The sequence below is a fragment of the Pollicipes pollicipes genome, unplaced genomic scaffold (genome assembly GCF_011947565.3).
Source record: "Pollicipes pollicipes isolate AB1234 unplaced genomic scaffold, Ppol_2.1 Scaffold_2555;HRSCAF=2994_pilon_pilon_pilon, whole genome shotgun sequence".
In the NCBI taxonomy this organism is placed as follows: Eukaryota; Metazoa; Arthropoda; class Thecostraca; order Pollicipedomorpha; family Pollicipedidae; genus Pollicipes; species Pollicipes pollicipes.
In genome coordinates, this window is record NW_023596136.1 from 3,426,389 (window position 1) to 3,448,593 (window position 22,205).

General features: G+C 51.5%; 2 protein-coding genes across 2 annotated transcripts in view; one reads left to right on the forward strand and one right to left on the reverse strand.

The window, feature by feature from the left end:
- The window catches only part of LOC119110031 (xaa-Pro aminopeptidase ApepP), a 49,396-nt gene extending 31,576 nt beyond the window's left edge, over positions 1–17,820 (reverse strand). Inside the window, exon 1 of the mRNA XM_037233780.1 lies at positions 17,704–17,820. Coding sequence (XP_037089675.1) covers positions 17,704–17,758 — 55 coding nt within the window. The 5' untranslated portion in view covers positions 17,759–17,820. The remainder of the gene's footprint in view (positions 1–17,703) is intronic.
- Positions 17,821–22,081: 4,261 nt separating this feature from the next.
- The window catches only part of LOC119107529 (xaa-Pro aminopeptidase 1-like), a 17,988-nt gene continuing 17,864 nt past the window's right edge, over positions 22,082–22,205 (forward strand). Inside the window, exon 1 of the mRNA XM_037231005.1 lies at positions 22,082–22,091. Within this exon, the coding sequence (XP_037086900.1) occupies positions 22,082–22,091 (10 nt within the window). The remainder of the gene's footprint in view (positions 22,092–22,205) is intronic.

The following is a 22,205-nucleotide window of genomic DNA, read 5'->3' on the forward strand; positions in this document are numbered from 1 at the left end:
CGACTTCGAATTCGACTCTAGGGAAGATGGCTGCATGCAGAATCGATTACCATGCTGCCAGTTCCAGCAACGAAAGTTTTGGGGGATTAACTGCTCTGTGACATTCATAAAGCCCCCAATAAGGGGCTTGTTTTAAACTCATGTAATTAAACACGCTGATGTCCGATCTGGTGCACATGTAAGCTGTCAGACTCTGCACATATCCTTCTGCTTCCATTTCTGTTTGGGTCAACTTAACTTAAGACTTTATTGGCTCGACTTCCCACTTCGACCGACAATAAAATTCAAAGTGATGTACGCCGATTCCATTCAGACTTACCGAAAGCTAGGCTGATTTCACCCGGACTCACCGAAAGCTAGGACGATATCACAATCGCCTCCGACCTCACGTTAATACAAGCAAAAGTCTAGAAACAACTCTGCAAGCGTACAAGAAACCAACGCAACCTTTCCACGACGTAACAGATCTTGGCAAGAAACCGGACGTGGGAGATCAGGCTGACGAACGGAGTGATACGTCAGCGAGCTGGACCGCGATGAGCAACGGCCAGTGACCCCCCCCCCCCCTCCATCCCCCCCCCCCTGCAGGGAAGGGGGCTCTGGCAGCCATCTGGCGTCGCTCCGGGCCCCTCCCTCTTCTCCTGCGCGGAGTCTCATCAGACAACCACGGACAGCGGTGCTGTGCGCCGTCTTCCCTACAGCCGACGACAAACAATCTGAACTGCCTGCGGTGCTGTGCAGGTGATGTCATATCCCGCCGCAGCTGGTTTGTTTGCGATGTGCGGGCGAGCACAGGTGTCAGCCTTGGACGGCGCATGGCCCTGCTGGACCAACCGTTCGGTGGTGTTGATTCGGTTGGGCGGCGGCGGAGCACCATCAGCACATGCGGTCCGCGCGCTTGGACACCGCGACACGGAGTGGCAGTCTGGAACAGAAAGAGGAGTAATCAATATTTTGCCAGGATACCATGATTTAAATCAGTCTGCTGTATTTTAGACCACCACGTTCCTGAAGAAATAACCAATTCGGGCAGGGACTCCACTCAGGTTTGCCAATGACTGGACGTCGTTTAAACAAAATGACGGTCGGCTATGCCGAAATAAGGTCACCTGTAATTATTGTTCTGCTTTTAGTTGTGAAAGACCACTCTAGACCACAAAAATTCGCAATTTTAAAACTATACTCCTCAATAGGTCATCGTTTGCTTGCCCAATGGAATGATTCTATAACGTCAGCCGCTGCCAGACTGACCATGTCAGAACTGACATTGTAGCGGACGAGCTGACTCACTTAAAGTACTTCCAACTGCCGAGAGATGGCTTGTGTGTCGTCACGCACTCGTGTTTCGGTCCTTTCTAGTGGTGTTTTTGGATATTTATCCGTGGTATGGTATGGTTTACTTGCATTCGCGTACTTAGTTATAGCCCTAATTTGAAGTTATTCGATGTCCAGCCTTATTTCCATCATACCTTGTACAACTACCCTACATTAATTCCTACATTATCTGGCACCTAAAATGATGCACGCAATTCATCACAATGGTGGAGGGCCAACTGAAGTCCACTGAAGGCATAACTCTTTCTCACGTACCCCAAACACGAGTTATTTGGTGCAAGACCCCGGATTACTGCATTCTGAGCAAGCGACGATGTAATGTCAACACGGAACTAAATCAAAAGGCACCAACACTACAAGGGCGTGAAAATGCCTTTCCTTGCGGACTGGTTTAAACATAAAGATTTCCGTGAACCTGACTTTTTCGACCTAACACATTTAATGAACTATTTTCAGCTGGGAAATGGCGTTGGTTTGCACCAGAGCTACAAAATCATTGGGAAATGCGTTTCCCACCTGCCTACGACAGAGAGATGGGATAACCCATTCACCAGTGATTTATTCCGAAGAACTCTAACCGGACGTGCTTAGAAACAGTCTGTGTAAAAGAGTACAGCATACAACAAAAACAGAGGGTAAGTGTGAGAAACGACGGGCCAGACGAGCTCGCAGCATCCTGGGGAGCACATTGAGAAGTTGGAATGCACATCCTGAAGCCTAAGGAGGGGTGCTGTCGGGGTGGATGCAAGGTTGGCTGCCCTAATGGGGGTCGCGAGTGGTGAACCCCGGCAGGCATAAATGCAGCGCGCGTCATTTCAGTTTCAGATAGCAGCTTTTCCTGTGAAATATGACAATTTCTGGCAAGTTTAGCGACTTCTGCCAGTCAAAGACTCGTGGCCCATATCTCAGTTCGTAAACATTTTTGGGAATGTATTAGGGTACACAGGGCAATATTTCCTGCGCCCCTTTTCACCTAGCCCATCAAACATTATGGACCTGCAAGTGAACCAACGCCTAGGAGGATCAAAGCATAGCAACAGCGAAATTCTTGGCACCTGTCCTGATATTGCGTTATTTTCACATTCCACTCAGTATATGTCCTGCAATACGAAGATAAATGGGCAACCGTCACCCAGTTACAAATTTAATGCAAACATTACATGGTATAGTGATTTATTTACACATAGGTATTCACTTTACCAAAAGGCATTGCTTCTAAATATTTAGGCGCGCTATCCACGGCGAATATGGTGCGGGTGCTGGAGCTAGAAAACAGGGTTTAGTAGGGTCTATTTTCGGAGCCTGATCCTAGTGTTGGTTTGTCTTTAGAAGGTTTGAAATGCAAAATGTGCGATATGTATAGTTATGTAATATTGAAATAAAGATGCAAAACAGGATTTCCACACAAATCGTTGGCGAAATATCCGTGTTTAATAATAGCACTAGTATCTACAAACCTTTTCGTAGCATCAACCAAGAACCGTACTGCGAGCTACCAAACATTAGTCCCATGGTGACGTCACGTCTGCGTAGCCTTCTACTCTTAAAGCCTTGGCTTGGTGATGGTATTATGCATGGTGTTGAGTTCTATGTGGCCAATGTCGGTGTGACGTTTCTATAACGTCATGCGTGTCTAGGTGACATTAAAATAGCCTTCAAGAAAAAGTATGCACAATTTGGCAGGCGTCCAGCTCTGAAACCAGTGGTTTTTGAGTCTTCAGAGGACAGGCCTGTGAACTGCGCTGAATGATGTTTAAAATGAATACCCCATTTGAAACCCCGGCCAAATGAGGAACACTTCCTTCAACGCTTCGATGCTTCCATGCGTTCATTCACACACGCTCTTCTTTCATTTCGTACCTGCATAGGCCGCCGCCGATGTGAGAAACGGAATGTCCAGTAACGTTTAATGTCACTCATGATGTTGAAATATAATGCCACGAGAAGGGCGGTGCCAGGGAAAAAAGGAACAAAGCATATATTATAGCCTACAACCATCGGAAAGTCCATTACAGTGTTAATATTACTGTAGGCACTTCTCATTACTTATGAATAATAACAATTCGAGAGTTTTAATTCGATTTCGTTCAGGATAATTTCATGGAGGGGTATATTCAGCCCCTCTTAGTTTTTCCCTTCTTTCTCATAAACGGTTTGAAGGAGTTCGTTAAAACTCCCAGATTTTCCTAAAAATAAATAAGTACATAGTATGTTCTAATTTCGGGTATGTGGTACGCCGAGGGGAAGCTCGAGGGCCTGGCTTAGGGAGAAACCTCCAGTGAAATTTGGCGATAATGTTAAGATGGAGATCGACGCGAGATAATTCGCGCTGCCTCGGTTTTACAAGAGTTTTTCCTGTTTCCGGGAAGTGAAACACCTGCACCATGGATGTATTCACTGCAGCATACCAGGAGTAGCACGGCAAAAGCGGTTCTAGCGAGGTACCAAAATCCCTGACGAACCTTTCGGTAGCTGGTGGTGCAGTAGTATGCGGATGTTGCAAACTCTGTCATGAACGATGCCTTTCGGATTAAACTCCTCGAGTCTAATCGATGATGGGATGAAAAAAAATCATGAATCTGTTAAAAATCCTGCAAACACACCCTAAACGGATGACAAACTCCTGCCCCCCCCCCCCCCCCCCCGGTTGAACTGGGCGATGAGTTTTGCAAGTGGTCCTGCTCACAGTTAGGTAAGTGACAAAGAAATAAGTTGCTGTTATGATTTATACCCATAAATCTGCCATGGTGCTGTTCTTTTACACCCCTCATCATATTAGGAGTGCTGAACAGCACCACACACCCCTTGTATCAAGGGTGAATTGTCCTGTGCGTGTGTGGTTGCGCGGAGGATTTTTAGAAAATGAATGTGGAAAACATACTGGCATACTGACATGTTGGCCAAAGTCTGAAGCCTTTCCCGTCTCTTGGTTTGTTCATGTTGTGTGAAAACACACTGTTTGGAATGTTATGGATTTTTAAAAGAGCGAAACAAAAACAAAATTCTTAAATATTTTTAATCCGCTTTCGTACATACCCCTACCCCGGCCGTTGGCGTTTGCCTTAACTTAGATTGTCGTGTGCGTAAGCTAAGGCTGCATGTATGTCCTGTCTAAAGAGCTCTCGCCGTCCTGAACCATTCGACATTTCATTCAAATCTGGAACAAGGGAGTGCTATGGAGTACCCAAGTGATCAAGCTTCTGTCCATCGCGGGATCTGAACCCAGCATGCAACGATCTATTGGTTGCGAAGAGGCTGAGGAGGGGGTGGGGGGGGGGGGGAGCAGAACTGACACGATGACAGCTGCCCCTCACCCACCCCCGCAGCTGGTGCTGTCCCCGCTACTGCCCGAACATACCCCGATCCTTTTCCGATAATACTCCGACAATGCTCCGACAATGCTCCGACTCTTCTCTGACACTACCCCCGACACTACTTCGACCCTGCTCCGACACTGCGCCGACACTACTCTGACCTTGCTGCGACGCTGTCCGATCCTGGCCACTGCACGCCATTCCTCGACAGTTCCTGATCTAGCCACCGGGAGGCGTCGGTCGGCGGGTAGCCGCGCAGAGCCGCCAGACGTGTAAGACCCTTGCCAGCACCGTCACATCTCCACCAGCACTGTCAGAGCTCCACCAGCACTGTCAAACCTGTATGATCTGTCCGACTTCCGCTAGACGAGGGGGACCCGCGTCGTACACGAACACGCCCCACGGGCACGCTGCGGCCGGTAGACGCCCGACACCCTGTGGACATGTCACCTCCCTACCCGCCAAACATTGAGCCACTCCCGCCAGCGCGGCCTGGCCGGGGCGGACCCAAGGTCGCAGGGGTTGTCCCCCGTGCAGAGCACAGTGGTGACACACGCCGCCAAAGGCTTGGGTCACGCTCGAGGTCAAGATGCATTCCTTTTGCTCCGCTTGGCCTCACACGCTGCGGTGTTGCCCGCAGTCTGTGCCTGTTGCGGCGCGTGTTTTCGACAAGTCATGGGTGTTGCGGGCCAGCTCGTGACTCCTCGGTCGGGGTCACCGGCTGCCGCTACGCAGTCCGGCACGCGTCCAGTCAGGGTCAATTAAACCGAAATGGAGCCCGCACCACGACAGAGGACAGTCTCCACTAACGATGCTTGCCAGGCTACAACACTCGCCAATGTGAACTAGTGCTGAATCGCACTTTTCTTCCAGATGCGCTTGTGTTGGTATTAAACCGGCAAAGCAAACAAAGAGCATGTTCCTCAGGCATATCTGTCATACAGCAAAGAACATGAATTGGTTGAGGCCCAAGGGATTTTTGAGACTTGCGTTACTGTTTTGATCTTTGAGACTTGCGTTACACTCTTATTCGTCGCGTTTACGTACAAACTTGATATAAGAGAGACAGGCCTTCAGTTCCTGATTTTTCGCCATTATTATGAGTTCAAAGTGTGTACGCTGAGTGAACGAACCTCAATATACCAAAAGATACGGGCTCAACAACGTCATAGTGGTAAACAACGCTTATGCTGACGTCACTAGGCACTAACTCTCGCTTTGGTGGGGGGGGGGCGGGGGAGGGGTGCGATCCCCCTAAGTTTTTCAGAGGATATCTCTCCGGAATGTCGTGCAACCGCACCCAAAGTATTGATAGACTGTGGGGAATGCATTACACGTGTTTTTGACAAAAACAACGTGCCCCTATCTTTTTTGGTTTCGGAGCGGTAGTGTTTTTTTAGGAATGCTGCATGCAATCTATGGTGGGCGAGGACGGCAGGGGCAGCCAACCATGCCGCGAACCGGCGCGGCGGGCGACGCTGTTACATTAACGCAGTCATGCATCATACATTTATGCTCAAAATGCGTACAACCGTATGCCATCGCAATGCAGTCAAAGTTGAACAAGACACATATCTGTGTGATTTCATATATATTTTGATTGTTTTAGGCTTTAGGTTTTCGTAGCTTTTTGCTCTAATACATGGTCTCGTACATAGGAGCGTGCAAAGCTGAACCGGTAAGATTTTTCGAAGCAATTGACCTTCGACCTGGCGTAATGGGTCAGTTTTTGACCTAGGAGCATGACATTTGCAGTTGATCGTGAGAACTCGTTTGGACAAGGCTGCTGGAGTTTTCCGCGAGCGTCTATCTGTCCCCGTTTTTAAACAGCAGGAAGGCCACACGCCCTTACAATCAGTCCGCGTTATAACAAACGGCGAATCAGTGCGAGGGACAAGAGCTGCGCTCATTCTCAAGAGTGACAAAGGCTCAGAAAGGTAAAGAAAGCATAACACCTAGGATGCAAGACACGTGAAGTCATAAAATGTTCCTAAAAAGCGTCAAAAATGCTGCATTATCCATGCTCCCAAAACATAACATGCCGTCATGTCTTAAATTGTCGATTAAATCATTGGTCTGTTGGCGTCGGCATCCGTAGATGCCTGGCTCTAGTGGTGTAGTCTTGGCATCCAAGTGATAGCAACGAACAAATCTAGCATTCGGGCTGGCCCCGATAGTCTCAAGCCGCACAGGCCGTCCTCTTGCTTAGATGTATGCATTTTTGGAGGTGTGAATAACTACTCAAAGCAACCGGTATCGTGCCTGCCCTTCACCCCGCACCGCCCTGTGCTCACCGTCATACCCTGTCCCCGTCATGCGTGGTCGTCTGTTCTGCGCTGTCCTGCTCTGCTTTGTGGCTGTGCTCTCTGTCTGAGAGCCCTCTGACTGTCCTGTGCTGTGCTCCTTTGTCCTGCGGCCTATCCGTCTTTGCCCCTGGTTGCCTCGTCGTACGCTATGTCCTGCTCTGCGGTTTACCCCCTGCCTTGTCCTCTGCCATCTTTCCTTTCTGCTGTCCCTGTCTTACTTCATGACCACTCTCCTGTCTTCTAATCCATCTCTGGCTTGTCTTTTGTGCATTCTCCGGGGCTGTCCACAGCGCTGCCGTCACCTTTTATCCTGCCCTTTTTGCTGTTATCGATCCAGAACCGATACAGGTACAGTACAGGTACTGTACAGATGCAGGTCAGGCAAGACCTGTCCCGTACTGTCGCAGGCACTGTAAGGGGCGATCCTGATCATACTGAGTGCTGATCGTACTTTGTTGCTTCGGTTTTCTGATGCAATAGTTGGCCGAGACATACGGTGGTCATATCGGGAGCCAAGTGGTCAGTTTTTATATATTTAAACAGCATGACCCGAACCGATAAAACCTATGTGTTGCTGATTCGTACGTCGGGTTAACTACGTATCAAATCGAGTCGCATGCCCCTTCGCTCACAACTTACTTAACATGAATAAATCAGCCCCGAGGAAGATCCTGCCAGTGTTAGAAAACGCAACAACACTCAAGATGAGACCCGCTAAGGATTTACGCAGGCGGTCACAGTTAAGGCTGCGTCACCGGTTCATATCAAAGAGCTCACGTTGAGCTTTTGCGACCTCCGAGACGAAGTACTTCCTCCTGAAGCGAGAAGAGCTCAACTGTTCTCCAGGCTGAACGACATTTTCAGGAGCGAGGTTTGTTGGCTACGTGATGTGTTGAAAAAGGGCGCTATCATTTCTTTCAAGATTTATGGGGGCCATCAGAGGTCGCGATGTTTCCCGGGAGTGGCTTTAGAACCACTAAAAGGGGCATAAATTACTAGTGGTTGTGTTTCCAAGATCTTCCAGATTCCACAAAAAAGATCACACCTGTTGCAACTCATAGGTGACAACCTCCTTCTGGAGGTCGTGCCAGTCGCTTTGCGCGTGCGGGCGAGTCTTAGCGCATACATTCAGTGGTCTACGGCTGACCTGCCCTCAGGACATTAGATCCATGGTACCTGCAGCTACGTGATCCGATTTCGCACGCTACAGGTCACACTACGCTGGTGACCATGATTGTGCGGTACGTTGTACCAATGTTTGGCGATCCTGCTCTCTCCCGTCGTAGCAGCTCATATAGTTGATAAGATGTGAGACTCCCAATTGCACTAAATCTACCATCTGACCCTGTCTAGAACATGAAACGTCACCTGTAAACATATTCGATGACACTTATGTAATGCAGCATTACTCGATCTGTATGGTGTCATGTTTGTTTGTCTCTAGCATGTGAAGTTATTGAGATATCAGGGGAACGGTCAACCGATTGACAGAAAGAGAGGGCTCATAAGGCTCGCCTATTCAGCGAAAGCAGAACACGTTTTTCCGTGTGTTGGGGGGGGGGGGAAGATACCGGTATTCAATCTTAATCCGTACTGGTACCACAGTACAAAATAGATCTTGCGCCTCGTGACCTAGATAGTGGTAGATTGTAATGCGGTTGTATCCCTTAATGGCCGCCTCCGCAGCGCAAGTGCATTTTGTGTCTGCATGTTACAAAAGAGGAGCCTAGTTACAGCATGGAAACATGCTTGACTGAGCAGGAACAGGCTCACTCAGTGTGAGTTGCGGTATGCAAAAGTAAATATGGAACGCATTTAGGGTACTGCCCTGCTTGGAAGCAAAGAATGTCCATTCAGACAGGCCACTCACCAGACCCCGTGCAAGCCATCGTTCCTGGCCCTGCCTCCTTGAAGGTAGGCACTGCTCTCCAAAATAACTACAATCTTCATGAGCATAGCTCTGAACCCTGCACCTACACGGCCAGTCCGATCGCCAATCCCTACTCACCGGTCTCAGCACGTCCAGCCGCTCCCATCAGCCCCAAACAGTGTAGCTTTACAGCCCAGTTTAGCCATACCACTACCCCCCCCGTCCCCCCAACCCACACTCCGGGTGTATTTGCAACGCACCAAGTATATTCCTTGCTGCGTGGCGTCACGTAGAATCTTTGTCGGACGTGTTCGCAGCGCGAGCCGCATTTTGTTCGCAGTTGTTGTAACCATAACTGTGCATGCAAAGACAAGATTTTCGTTCGAGGGTACTTGTAGTGCTTCTATGGATGAAAACTGCGAGTTATGCCCCTTGAAACGTATAAAACCAATCTTTATGACTCGTGGCCGATCTTGAGCCCAAAGTGACCTTCTTATATTTGAATCTGTTGCGCATTTCTGTCTCACTCCAATCAAGTCGCAGGAAATGCGTCTGCTCGTCCCGCAAATATTGTACATGACGTCACGCGGCATTGTTGTCGTCCGGGTACCCGCAAGTACCAATCGACGCATAATCTATCAGGTATGACGTGATGAGTGACGTCAACAGCGTAAAGTCTACGCCGTCCGGGCCGCTGCGAATACACCCTCCGTCTCGGGTCTCAACAGCCCGGCACAGACCAGGCACATCACAGGCGCCGCCGTTGTTCCACGTGCCTGGCCGACAAACACAGGCCGTCGGCCGACCGGTCAGTCAACAGCTGGCGCCCTCACACCCTCCAGTGGGTGACAGAGCAGACGGGGTCTCGGAGACACCGCTGCCCCGCGTGGCAGCCGACTAAGGTCTCGCTCATTTCATCGGGCTTTTACGAAAAGTCACTGCCAGGGCACAGCAAACTGATCTGCGAGAAATCGCAAGTTGGAATGCGAAAGGATGCGTGTGTGTGTGTGTGTGCGTGTGTGTGTGTGTGTGTGTGTGTGTGTGTGTGTGTGTGTGTGTGTGTGTGTGTGTGTGTGTGTGTGTGTGTGTGTGTGTGTGTGTGTGTGTGTGTGTGTGTGTGTGTGTGTGCATGACTTTCACAGGGCATCCAAAATTGAGCGTGGCGATTTCGGTCCTAGTCAAGAATACAGGCGATGAAGGCATGCAGGTGGAAAGATAAAACACGGTCAGACACCCATTCGCCGGCTACCAATAGTATTAGCGGTCAACAGGTGCGCTGTCACCGCCCGTGCGAAACGCTGACGTGTGCATCACACAATGTTGCCGCGTTATATGTAATTTGTGCATACGCTCATTTATATATATATATATATATATATATATATATATATATATATATATATATATATGCTACCATCGCTTACACCGCGTGGTACAATTCCTATGTAATTCCAATTCCAATGCCCGGTTTAATACAATTGCAAGCTCTCTTCTTAAAGGAGTTAAACGGAGCAAAACTATAACTTGCATATTGATTTGCGCTGAGAGAAAACAGCAGCTCTCACTTTCCGCCCACATTGGTGGACAGAAGTCGTCATGGCACAGCTGACTAGTTCTGCATTGTTAACATCCCTGCCGTGTCTGGAGCCTCCTCTCACGCCCCCGCCCCCCCCCGTCCCTCCTCTCCCCTGCGGCGCTTATTTACGCGCGTCGTTGGCGAGTGACAGCCGTTCTGCGCGGCCAATAAACCCTGGTTGAACCGGTGACGTCAGAGCGCGGCGTTTTTACGCGCGTGTCGGAGGGTCCTGCACGCCCCGGCGTTGGCCGGGAAGGGAACAATACGTCCGTCGAGGAGCGCTCTGGGAGGTGCGAGGCGACGCAAGAGACTGCGGCCGGCCCGCCCGGCCCGGCTCGCCGGACAAAGGCGGCGGCCGGCGCCGGGCCAGTGACGGCCAGAAGCCGGCCGCGCTCGGCCGCCGCGGGAGGTCATCACGAGACCCGCCAGGGCGGCGCCGCGGCCGCGCGGCCACGCTCGGCCCGGAAGAGCGCAGAGGACGGGCCTCGCGTCACAGGCGCCCGCGGCCGGCAGACGTGGCCAGTCCTGCCAGTGTCACCCGTAAGCTGGCAATGCATATGGTAAACCCCATGGACATTTCTTCATAATGGCTTTGGGGGGATGCATTCACTACATGCAGCATTCAAGAGAAGGCTTTTCTGGACCGTAAGACTCCATGTAAAATACAAGAGTTTGGAGACAACTGCGCAAAGGCGACTTTAAGTTATGTGCATGCGCTGCTCGAGAGATTCCTTCACCAGAACCGTACATCGTGAACAGATTCCCTCTCCAGAGCATGGTGAACAGGAGATTGCTCCAGAATCGCGGCATGCATCAGTTAGCCGGAGATTCCGTCTCCAGAGCGGTAGTATGCATTGTGAGCAGGCATGCCGACAACGGTAGAAGCCGACACATAAAGTCTGTGCTGGCTGGTGGCCGCAGGCAGACAGTTGTCCCAAATGGGCGGAGCTTGGCGGTCGGAGGGCACGGCAGTTTGGGCGGTTCCTCGCGAGATGCAGGCAGCATGACCTTGCGGCGGGCGGCAGCCGATGGCAGCGGCAGCCGACGGCAGCGGCGGCGGCGGCGGCGGAGGCGGGCGAGCCAGTCACGTCGGGGCTCATCCAGTGTACTGCGGCCGATGTGGCATTCTCATGCAACCATAGGCTAAGCAGCTTTAAATACAATTGTCCCAATGGTGCCAAATACTGCAGCCAGTAAGTATGTTGTCGAAAAAATAAATTGAGAAATACAACAGGCTGTAAAAATGAGAGGCGAACATTTTTAGGATAGCTAAATGGTGCCAAAAACAACTTCATTTAGTCGAAAACATGGCGTTAGGGGTCGAAAAGCAAATCACAGCAATGCAAGGAAGGTTGTAAAAGAACTCCCGCGCTGCAATGCCGCAGTGTTTTGTCACTCTCCCACATACTCTGCTTAAAACCTTTACCTGTACAGTGATGCGCGTGTCTTTGCACGCGCGTGTGCATAACATCGGCTGCCGTTACCGCCGCCTCGCCACAAGTCTGCGCTTAAGACCATCACCCGCAGAATGCTGCGCGCGTCTTTGCATGCGCGTGTGCGTAGCATTGGCCGCCGTTACCGCCGCCTCGCCACAAGTCTGCGCTTAAGACCATCACCCGCAGAATACTGCGCGCGTCTTTGCATGCGCGTGTGCACAGCATCGGTCGCCGTTACCGCCGCCTCGCCACAAGTCTGCGCTTAAGACCATCACCAGCAGAATGCTGCGCGTGTCTGGATGTCCACAATCCGCAGCGATGCCATGTGAAGAAAAGCGGATTTCTGTGCAGTTATTATTCGTCTGTTGATATTCTAGCATGAAAACGTACGTGTCGAAAACAGACGCATTGGTCTGTGGTCATTGGTCATTGGACGTCCGGAGGAGCGAAATGCGCAATTCTATTCCCTTCATGATTCGTTTTAACGCATGTCGTGTAATGTCTGAACATCAGTGGTCACTGAGGCACTGACTGAACGTTTCTAACGCGCTGATCGTCAAAACCTAGGGACTGGGTTGGGATTACGCAGGTACCTACATGATCTCTGTGATTGCATTTTGGCCAGCTGACGACGACAGCTGGCTGACCTTGACCTACCTGGTGCAGCAGAACTGTATCCGGCGTGTAGCCCGTAGAGCGACTCATACATTTTGCTGTAGACCGCGGAGCGAACCATGCATTTAATGGTAGGCGATGGAGCAGCCCATGCCTTTAATGGCAGATCACTGAGCGACCCATACATCTCATTGTAATTCCAGGAGCGCCCGCTGCTCCGTGCCGATCGCTACGTATGACGTCCGCTATACCGTCATTGAGCCGGCCAAACGTCAACAATGTCGCATGATATCACCTGCAATGAGGCCAAGGTCGGGGGTTCAGCTCCGTGTTGGACGGCGGTCGGGTGTGATGACCAGCTACTTTAACCGAAGCGGCAGCCGTAAACAGTGACCAGCGCCCTCCGAGCCCGCCAGCGGCAGACAGCTGGTGCTGCTATCCCGTTTACGAGCGGAACGTCTGCGTCTTGGTGTTCCATGGTGAGCTCCCGTCAGCGGCAGCCAGCTGGTGCTGCTGTCCCGTTTACGAGCGGAACGTCTACGTCTTGGTGTTCCATGGTGAGCTCCCGTCAGCGGCAGCCAGCTGGTGCTGCTGTCCCGTTTACGAGCGGAACGTCTACGTCTTGGTGTTCTATGGTGAGCTCCCGTCAGCGGCAGCCAGCTGGTGCTGCTATCCCGTTTACGAGCGGAACGTCTACGTCTTGGTGTTCCATGGTGAGCTACCGTCAGCGGCAGCCAGCTGGTGCTGCTATCCCGTTTACGAGCGAAACGTCTGCGTCTTGGTGTTCTATGGTGAGCTCCCGTCAGCGGCAGCCAGCTGGTGCTGCTGTCCCGTTTACGAGTGGAACATCTGCATCTTGGTGTTCCATGGTGGTCTCTGTTCAAGTTTCAGCGGTAATATACCGTTGTACTGCATGTGTGGCCAACTGTGCCAGACGGCTTAATTAGTTTGTTGATAATGTTTTTTTTCTCGATTGCGCCCTCTTCTCACAGTCAGGTGAATGCTGACATTTTACATCAGCACGCCTATGCATGTTAACAAACTGTTTAGAAATGTGTACACTGCTCCGAAGTCCTGTCTCTCGTACCGAATCGAGACACCCTACATGCTGGAGTGCTTGCTTAATTGGCAAACTATTTTGAATTTACACCGGTGCATCCAGTTGCATAGCGCAACTACTTAGACTGTCAGCCATCAGCATGTAAGGAATTGTACAAACTGGAAATTGGTTTCATTGTTATATTGTTATTGATATATATATATATATATATATATATATATATATATATATATATATCGATATTGTATTATTCTATTGTGATAGATTTAGTAACTGCTTGAGAAGTGGAAGGAAGTTCTGGTTTATTTGGTGAAGTTCTTTTTGCGATGACTGTTTCTTTAGCCTGCAATTATTATATGGGAAGTTTTGACTTTCACACGGACCACACGAGACAAAGCGGCGCCTTCGGTCTCAGCTCCGGGTAATGATGTCGCTACCGGCCCTGAAGCTGTCGTGACGGTCCCAGACCCCGTGCGGGACCCATGTGGCGTCCTGCTACCGGCCCCGTACCGGCGGTCAGCGGCGCGGCAGCAGCGCTGCGCTGCTGTCCAAATACACAGCGAGTGGGCGGCCGGACGGGGGCGTCCTGCCGACGCGTCCGACCGCTCCCCGCCAGCGAGCGCCGCCCGCGGGGAACGTCGGCACAGTTCCCAGCGCTCCAGGACAGACCTTGACCACAGGTGCCAGGCCGACGACGCACCGGCTGTAATCCGGGCAGAGCGCCGCCCCCCGCCGTCGTCCGGCGACGGACGGTGCGGCTGTTTATTTACGGAGGACTGGTCGACAGTCAGGAATAGAGAACAGGCGAGCAGCCGTCGGCGCCGCCGCCGTCCGGTCCCGCCGGGCGGAGAGCGCCGCCTGGACCGGCCCGGCGGCGGGGCTGAAGGTCGGGGCCGGCTCTCCGTGACTCTGCTGTGCCTTTGATCCCAGAACGGCCGCACCATTACTCTTGGGACATGCGCCGGCCGTGCATGCATCCGTGCCGATGGTCCCTGGATCCGTGCCACGTGTCCCTGCTTCCGCACCGGCACCCCTGGATCCATGCCGGCAATCCCGGGATTCGTGCCAGCCGGGCTTGAATTCGTGCAGGCGGTCAAAGGATCCGTGACAGCGATCTCTAGAACTGTGCCGGCAGTCCCCTGGTACCCGTACCGGCGTACCGTACCGGTTGGTCTGTGACAGCAGTGGCGTAGGGCGCCGGGGCAGCGGCACGGGTCGGTGCGGCAGCGGCCGCCGGCCAGCGCCGCTCACCCCGGCGTCCAAGTCAGCCCGAGGACTTCGACCCCACCTTCAAACACACCTGGTCTACATGTGGGCGGCGCCGACTGTGTCTGCAGGCGCCCGCGCGCGGCGCTGTGATCCGACCCGGACGAACTCCAGCGGGGCCGGCCGGGCGGCCGGGCGGGCGCGTCGGCAGCCGGCGTGCGCTGCGGGGCGTGCTCGGGTCGAGCTCACGCCCTGATACGGGCGCGATAGTCCATCCTGATACGGTGCTCATTTCCAGCCGCAGCACTGAGGCCCGGCTGGAGTTCAGGGTATTATTAGACCGCGACCGCGTGCAAAAACGGCCGGCAGCGGGGTGGCGGTGTGCGGCGTCGCCCCGCGCGAGGGGACGGGGTGGGAGCTGACGTCTGACAGATGGCGGCTGCAGACCGCGGGCCTCCGACTCCCAGGACCTTGACTGCCCGTCTCCTGTGCATTCAGTCCACGGTGGATGCAGCTGAGTCGAGTCATCAAAAATTGACGGCGCGCAATATCGCGACCAACGCGCGATCACTATCCCAATACTTTTCTTCGTCTCCAGACTGGCTTGTAAATTAAGAAATTAATTTGATGATGATGATGATCAGATGTCGATGATCAGATCAGCACCCAATGTTGTCGTTATTTGCCAAGGGGATCTCCTTACAGGGTAATCATGATGCCCAGTTTTGTTTTGTGCATGTCCCTTGTGAAATATGGACTAGCGGTGCATGCGTCGTGGCTTGTAATTAGACGGGGACAGAAAGCTACTTCTGGAATCTGAACGTCGGTTTTTCCAAAAAATAGAATTCAAAGGCTTACTCGCCGGTCTCTTATTTGCTTCACAGGGTAATTTGTGGCATGCCCCTTACTGTCAGCGAAGAGCTGTGAGCTCATAATACCGAATAACCGGGAGAACAAGGCCCTTCTTTCCTGCATCCAACTTAGGTATGGAGCGTGCCTCATGGTATACGCACTGGAACGACTTGATCTTCTGAGAAGCGGCAAATGTCGGCATGCAACTTCAGCCAGGCCCAGCTATTTTTGGTCATGGTTGTGTGGGCTCTTCCCGTCGTCACCAAGATATTCTAGCCAAGCGAAAAGAGCGACAGGTGCTTGCAGAAGGACATCCATGTCCACGAACTCATATGACAACATATTAGATGCATAATTAAACACCGATTTACACACATTCAGCATCAGCTTAATGGCGCCAAAACCATGCTGTGCCGCAGCCTGTCAGGTGTAAATGAATGCTGTCATGCCGAGCAAGCTCTCCCGAGGCCAAACCGGTCCGACCGATCTTCGCCGCGAGACGCCGGCGTTGCGCCATCGCAGCGGCTACTCTCCATGCTCGCGGCGCCCTGTTCCATCGGTCGTGCCCGACTGGCTGGATGATTGGGGGCCACGACGAAGGCTTCCTATCAGCTCAGTATGACCGGGCAGGTCCGGCCCATGGCTGACACACGCCACGTGTGGACTGACTGGCCGACGGTGAGCTGGCGACGTCCCAGGCCGCGCCGCCGCCGGCGCCAGTGAACACGGCGCCGCTCACCATACTGAGGTCAGCACAGGCACGGACGCCTGTGGGCTGGGAGAGGGCCCCCACGCCGCGGAGCCAGCTGGTGAAGAGAGGGAGGGAGAGAGAGAGAGAGACAGAGAGAGAGAGAGCGAGGAGAGAGAGAGAGAGAGAGAGAGAGAGAGAGAGAGAGAGAGAGAGATAGTAGAGAGAGATGGAGGAGGGACGGAAGAAGCGAAGAGAAGGAATAGAGAGAGAAGAGATAGAGAGATGGAGAGAGGAGAGGAGAGAGAGAGAGAGGGAGAGGGAGGGATGGAGGGAGGGAGGACCGCAAAGAGAGAAGGAGAAGGGAGAGAGATAGGAGAAGAGAGAGGAGAGAGAGAGGGAGGGAGAGAGAAAGATGGAGAGAAAGAGAGAGGGAGGGAGAGAGAGAGGGAGGGAGGGAAAGAGAGAGGGAGAAGGAGAGAGAGAGAGAGGGAGGAAGAGAGAAAGATAGAAAGAGAGAGGGAAAGAGAGGAGGGGGTAGTATTATTATTTCAAGGTTAAATCAGTGCCCCTGGCCTTTCCATCGACGAAAATTCAATTTTTAGGGTTAGGGGACACTGACCAATTCACAGTACAGGTCAATGGAAATATAATTTCGTCGGTATAAACAACACACATCTTTGGTGTAAATAACTGAAGGGCGATAGAGCAGAGGGGTAGTAAAACATCCAATAGACTACTCCACTGTGTAACATTGTCATTGTGGGACGAAAATTGAGTATTTGGTCGGGCCAGCGGTCGAATCACGTTTGACTAATGGCAGCGTGACGCGATGCATATGCATCTAATTATATCGAGGACCTTGAAAACGAACGTAAAACTTTGCGGACACAATAGAAGCATTTCAGCTGTAAAATTATCCAAAAATTGGCATTATCCATACTCAGCTTACATGCCCTCAAGCGTCGCCTAGTTGAACCCAAGATAATATAGCGGGACTTCTTGACTCTGACTGCACTGGAATTGACGCGGAAATGTTTTTTGATCGGACGGCGTCGTGTAGCTGGTGTGCATATCAAGATAGCGTAGCAAACTGCAGCAGCAGCATCACCGGTCAAACGTCTGACACTGTGACATGAATTCGGAAAACTGCAGCATCAGCATCACCGGTCAAACGTCTGACACTGTGACATGAATTCGGAAAACCTTGGGCGTGCCATTTTTCACATGGCGTCATAAGGTATTTACTTCCGGTTACTAAAAGTTCTGATGAATATTTCAGTCTTGGCTTTTGCCTAATAAGCCAAACGTGTGACAAAATAAACGAGCAGAAAAAAATAACACAAACACATCGCATAGACATCCGGGTTCAGAAGATTCACTGTCCTCGACACCACAGCCCGTAGTGGCATGATGCTGTTGAAATGCGTCCAAACGTGGCCTACCTGACAGCAGGAGGGCCGCGGTCAGCAGCAGTGCTTCCCATACTAGGCACGCCATTATCTCTCACTCTCTCGCGCTCCACTCCCGTACAACTGGCCCACACCCGGCCCCGGCTGGCCACCGACTGGATCACCCGACCAAACAGCGGCGGCGGCGGCGGCGGCGGGGGGCCGGGGCCGGGGCCGGGGCCGGGGCCGGATCAGCGCGGCCACGGAGGGCGGCCGGCCCGGCCCGGCCGGCCCGACCGGCGTCAAGTTCAGTGGTGGCCGGACAGAGACAGGAGCCAACAATGAACTACACAGCTGTACTCAGTCGGGGCGCCGTCGCACCCGACTGAGTACAGCTGCTGACGGCGCACATCAACGCCCGGAGGTGAGCCAACGATTAACAACACAGCTGTACTCAGTCGAGCTGCCGTCGCACCCGACTGAGTACAGCTGCTGACGGCACACAGCAATGCCCGGGAGTGAACTAGCGATGAACTACACAGCTGTACTCGGTCGGGCTGGTACGCAGCCTCAAATGCATTGAAACCGTGCACTATCAAAACCCCTAATATTCATCGCTCCCAATAATTCACGACCACTGGTGTTCAAACTCACTAATGTTCACGACCTACAGTGTGCAAAACCCGTAAAAGGTCGCAACCTCCAATGGTTCATAACACATGATGTTCATGATGCTCAAAACCTTTATGTTCATAGCCCTCCATTTTAATAACTTTCTGTGTCAATGGTTCCCTTGTTTAGAACCACCGAAAGATCACCAGGGCTTGCTCTCAAAGTGAACTTGGGGGGGGGGGAGGGGTGCATACCCCTTTTCCCTTATGAAATTCGTGACACGAATTAATCTGCTCAAGGATGAATGCCGACAGTGACAAAATCCAGGTACACGTAAAATAAGCGGTCGCGAACGCGCGACGCTGTTTTACGCCACGAGGACAGAAATCTGCACACTTGTGGCATGCTGGACTATATTTTCAATAGAAAACTTGCGAGTTGTGCGAACGTTGTGTGCAACTTCTGCGTACGCCCCGAAATTTAAATGAACCTAATGCTAAAAAGGAGCTAGTGTTCATAACCCCAATCGTATATCACCTAACGTTTGCGATCTCTATCAATTCATGACATAGGTGTAGGGGGACATCTGCCATGACGCCCCTCCCCCTTCCTGGAATGCTGAACATTAGTCCTACGGCGGTGCATGGAAAAATTAACTTCAAAATTTGTTTTAGCACCCGCACATTCTGAAACGTTCCTTCGCTTTTGGCTCATGACCACTAATGTGGGCTGACGACGCGCGGTGAGCAGTTCGCCACATGTGTGGTACGGCCATGCTATGTAGTTACTTTGTGCCGCCGTCGGTATGTCATCGAGGTCCTACTACGGGGTCTTACGCTAATAGCAGGCTTGCAGTGTGTCCGAAGGGGATTCGTTGAACGATGATATCAAGCAATTATTTACGCACAGTATGAAAATACTTGGCTTTGTAAAAACGCTTGCAAACATCATCAACATTTTGCTTCATTGGATTATTCAATGCGCTAGCTAGTGCTTTAAATATGTGTGTGTATTCCAAAACCATCCATCAGATCACAAAACATTGCCTAAAAAAGCAACAGAATCTTTCGAACAGTATGATTCGGAGACCACGAGACACCACCTGAACATTCGATTCATGCGATATGACATACGTCGTTCGTTCCAACGCTGAAATAATGCTCAAGGTCACGGTTCGGTCCAGGACACAGGCTTGCATAGAAACCGGATTTTCAACCTCACAGTTGACTGAAACCCTAGTTACAGAGCTTTTGAGCCTTATTGAACTGAAATAGGGACACAGGTGCAGCTTTGGTGAGGGGGGGGGGGGGAGGGGACACAGGGTGGACAGAGTGCTCCGTTATCCTGGAAGCCCTCCCCCCTCCCCGAAAATTACGGGATGTGGCCACTTAATTTCGAGGGGCAATATATGCTTTGTTTCATTTGTATTCTTACCTTTTTTTAATTTGAACAGAAGCCAGAAGCTACCATAGGATGTAATTTTGTTTGTGTTTTTAAGTCGATAAACTGAAGTAACCGGGCATCAATCACTGCATGGAACACACCGTCAGTGCTATTTATTTTTACAATTGTCCAGCTGGGTCTGTCTATACCATTAGACGTCAGAGACTTTGCCACATTGCTGTCTGGGTTCTACAAATACATTGAGGATCCCGTGAAGGTGTATTATAGATAGAAATGGATCAAACAAATTGCATAAGCATGGCCCTCCTCCGTTCGCCTAGGCATGCTTTACCTTCAATCATAATCGATTAGGGTATGTAGTTAAGTTTTCAACATGCGCACTCGCAAGTTTTAGGGACGAAAATCCAATGCTCAGCGTTGCAGTCTACGCTGGCAGAGCGGCGTCGGCCCCGAGGCTAACACCAGGGTCCGCGGACGGACGAAAATGACACGATTGAAATGCCTCTTCGAACGTTTTACAGCACCAATTCAGGTCTTTAGAAAGTAGTCCGGGTGTGATTTGACATGTGGGATTTTAAGACTGATGACAGAAACGGATTTGCATTTTCGGCCCCGCTATCTGGTGCTGAAATCTGAAGGCGGCATTATAACAGTGAGCAGAGACTCTCTCATTTTCGTGTTACTGTTATAACTGATCATCCCTTCAGAGCATTTCAAATTTATTAAGATGGCCTGTACGTACCAGATTAATTTTTGAGCGATACCAATTTGTTTTGAACGACCTTTGTGAAACATTACTTCACGATGGTCAGTTTTCGCGCGCGCTCGGCGCCTGGTGCCACTTGAAGCGGTCTACGCCGTTCGGTTTTGCTGAAGTTGCAGCCCCGGCCACCACTGGTTTTGCTCTGAAGGTTGCCAGCGCCGGGACTCAAGTGATATTTACGCTATTTGTTTCACTTGTCGATTTTACAACAGGATGGACGTTCTCAGGCAAAAACAGAGTGGTCTTCATTTTTGACCCGACTTCGATCCACCCCATTGCACACTAATAAGACCCCTAATCTTTTCTCCGGAAAAGGGCCCCGTAGATAGAACAATGGGCGCATTACCGTTCCTGGTCAAGAGCCGGAGGGTCATTCGGTCCCAGTGCGGGGCGCTTACTAACTACCCCTCTAGCGACATGGAAGGGGGGGAGGGGTTCTCTGGTCGATCAGGAAGTCCTCCGAGGGATACACCATACATGGGTCTCTTTCCGGGCATGAAAGATCCTCTGACCTGGGCACTTCCCACCGCAACGACGCAGGTATCTTCGTTAACGCAACAAGACTCGTTATCGCCACAGGGGTCAACTAATGGGCACAGAGGCTCCAGTTTGGCTTAACGGTCCCCTGGCGAAAACTGGGTGGGGGCCCCATTCGGTACCGGGACCCTGGCTGCCAAACGGTCTCACTTTTGTCTCATTGTAACTCTCGTCATGAGTTTTCATATCTCCTTTTTTCGTCTCAACGGACCCCGCCTAATGCAAAAGGCCATCCAGGTTCATGGCCCCGTCCCTGCTCCTGTTCAGCAAATGTTCTTCTGCCCGGCTCCGAACCCGTTGCCAACACAGAACCAGTGTATGGCACTATGAACTGCTGGGCTAGCTGCCGTCGCGCCCGACTGAGCGCAGCTGCGGACGGCACACAGCAACACCGAACCCTGGGCTATACAGGGACCTCTCCTTTTTACAGGAACTCCGACCAATGCAAAACATAGAGGCCCGGATTGTTTCAGGATGGTTTCATCGATGCAAGAGGCCCTTTGAATACCATGTAATGTTATGACCCGTAGGGCCGGAATCCTTAGTGTGATCTAAAGCGAGCCGTTCGGGATTTTCAGTGTTCCAATTAGGACCTTGATCGTCTGTACTGAAGGGCCATTCAGGCCCGTCTTCTGGCGCGCTCGAACACTGCCCTTGGCCAACTCGGGGCTTTTGCAAACACTGGGACGTCTTGTTAGGCACCGGCACAGGGAGCCCCTGTTTGACCAAGGCGACCCGGCCAATGTAAATCGCTAGCCCTGACCATGTCCCTACTGGGAAAATGGCCCCTCGGGGCCCGGGGCAACTCGAACAGTAGTAGCACTGTACGGTCTTTTTATAATTGTTTTCGTTACAGGGCTTCCTCAAAGCATCGCGGTGCATCCTGGCAGAATGAAGATCAGTTAGGTTATTTTCGTCTTAACATCTCATTACGGTAGACTTTTCTTCAGCTGAGTGGCGACGAGACATTCTCTGTTCTTTCAACCCGGTGCCTGCCCTGAAATTCGAGTTAGCTCATATTATAATCCTAGTCATTAATTCATATCAGCGTTTGACCAGCGCCTCCGGCCATGCTATTACGGGCAATCACTTTCTGCGCAATATATAAATGCCCAAATGCCGGAAGGTAAATGTCCCACCTGAGATAAAGTCCAGTCAAGTGAGTATGAACGTGACTTCAAGTACGCAAGCTGCTCGCGAGATGGCATAAAATTACTTAAATCTGTTTTTCCTTCACATG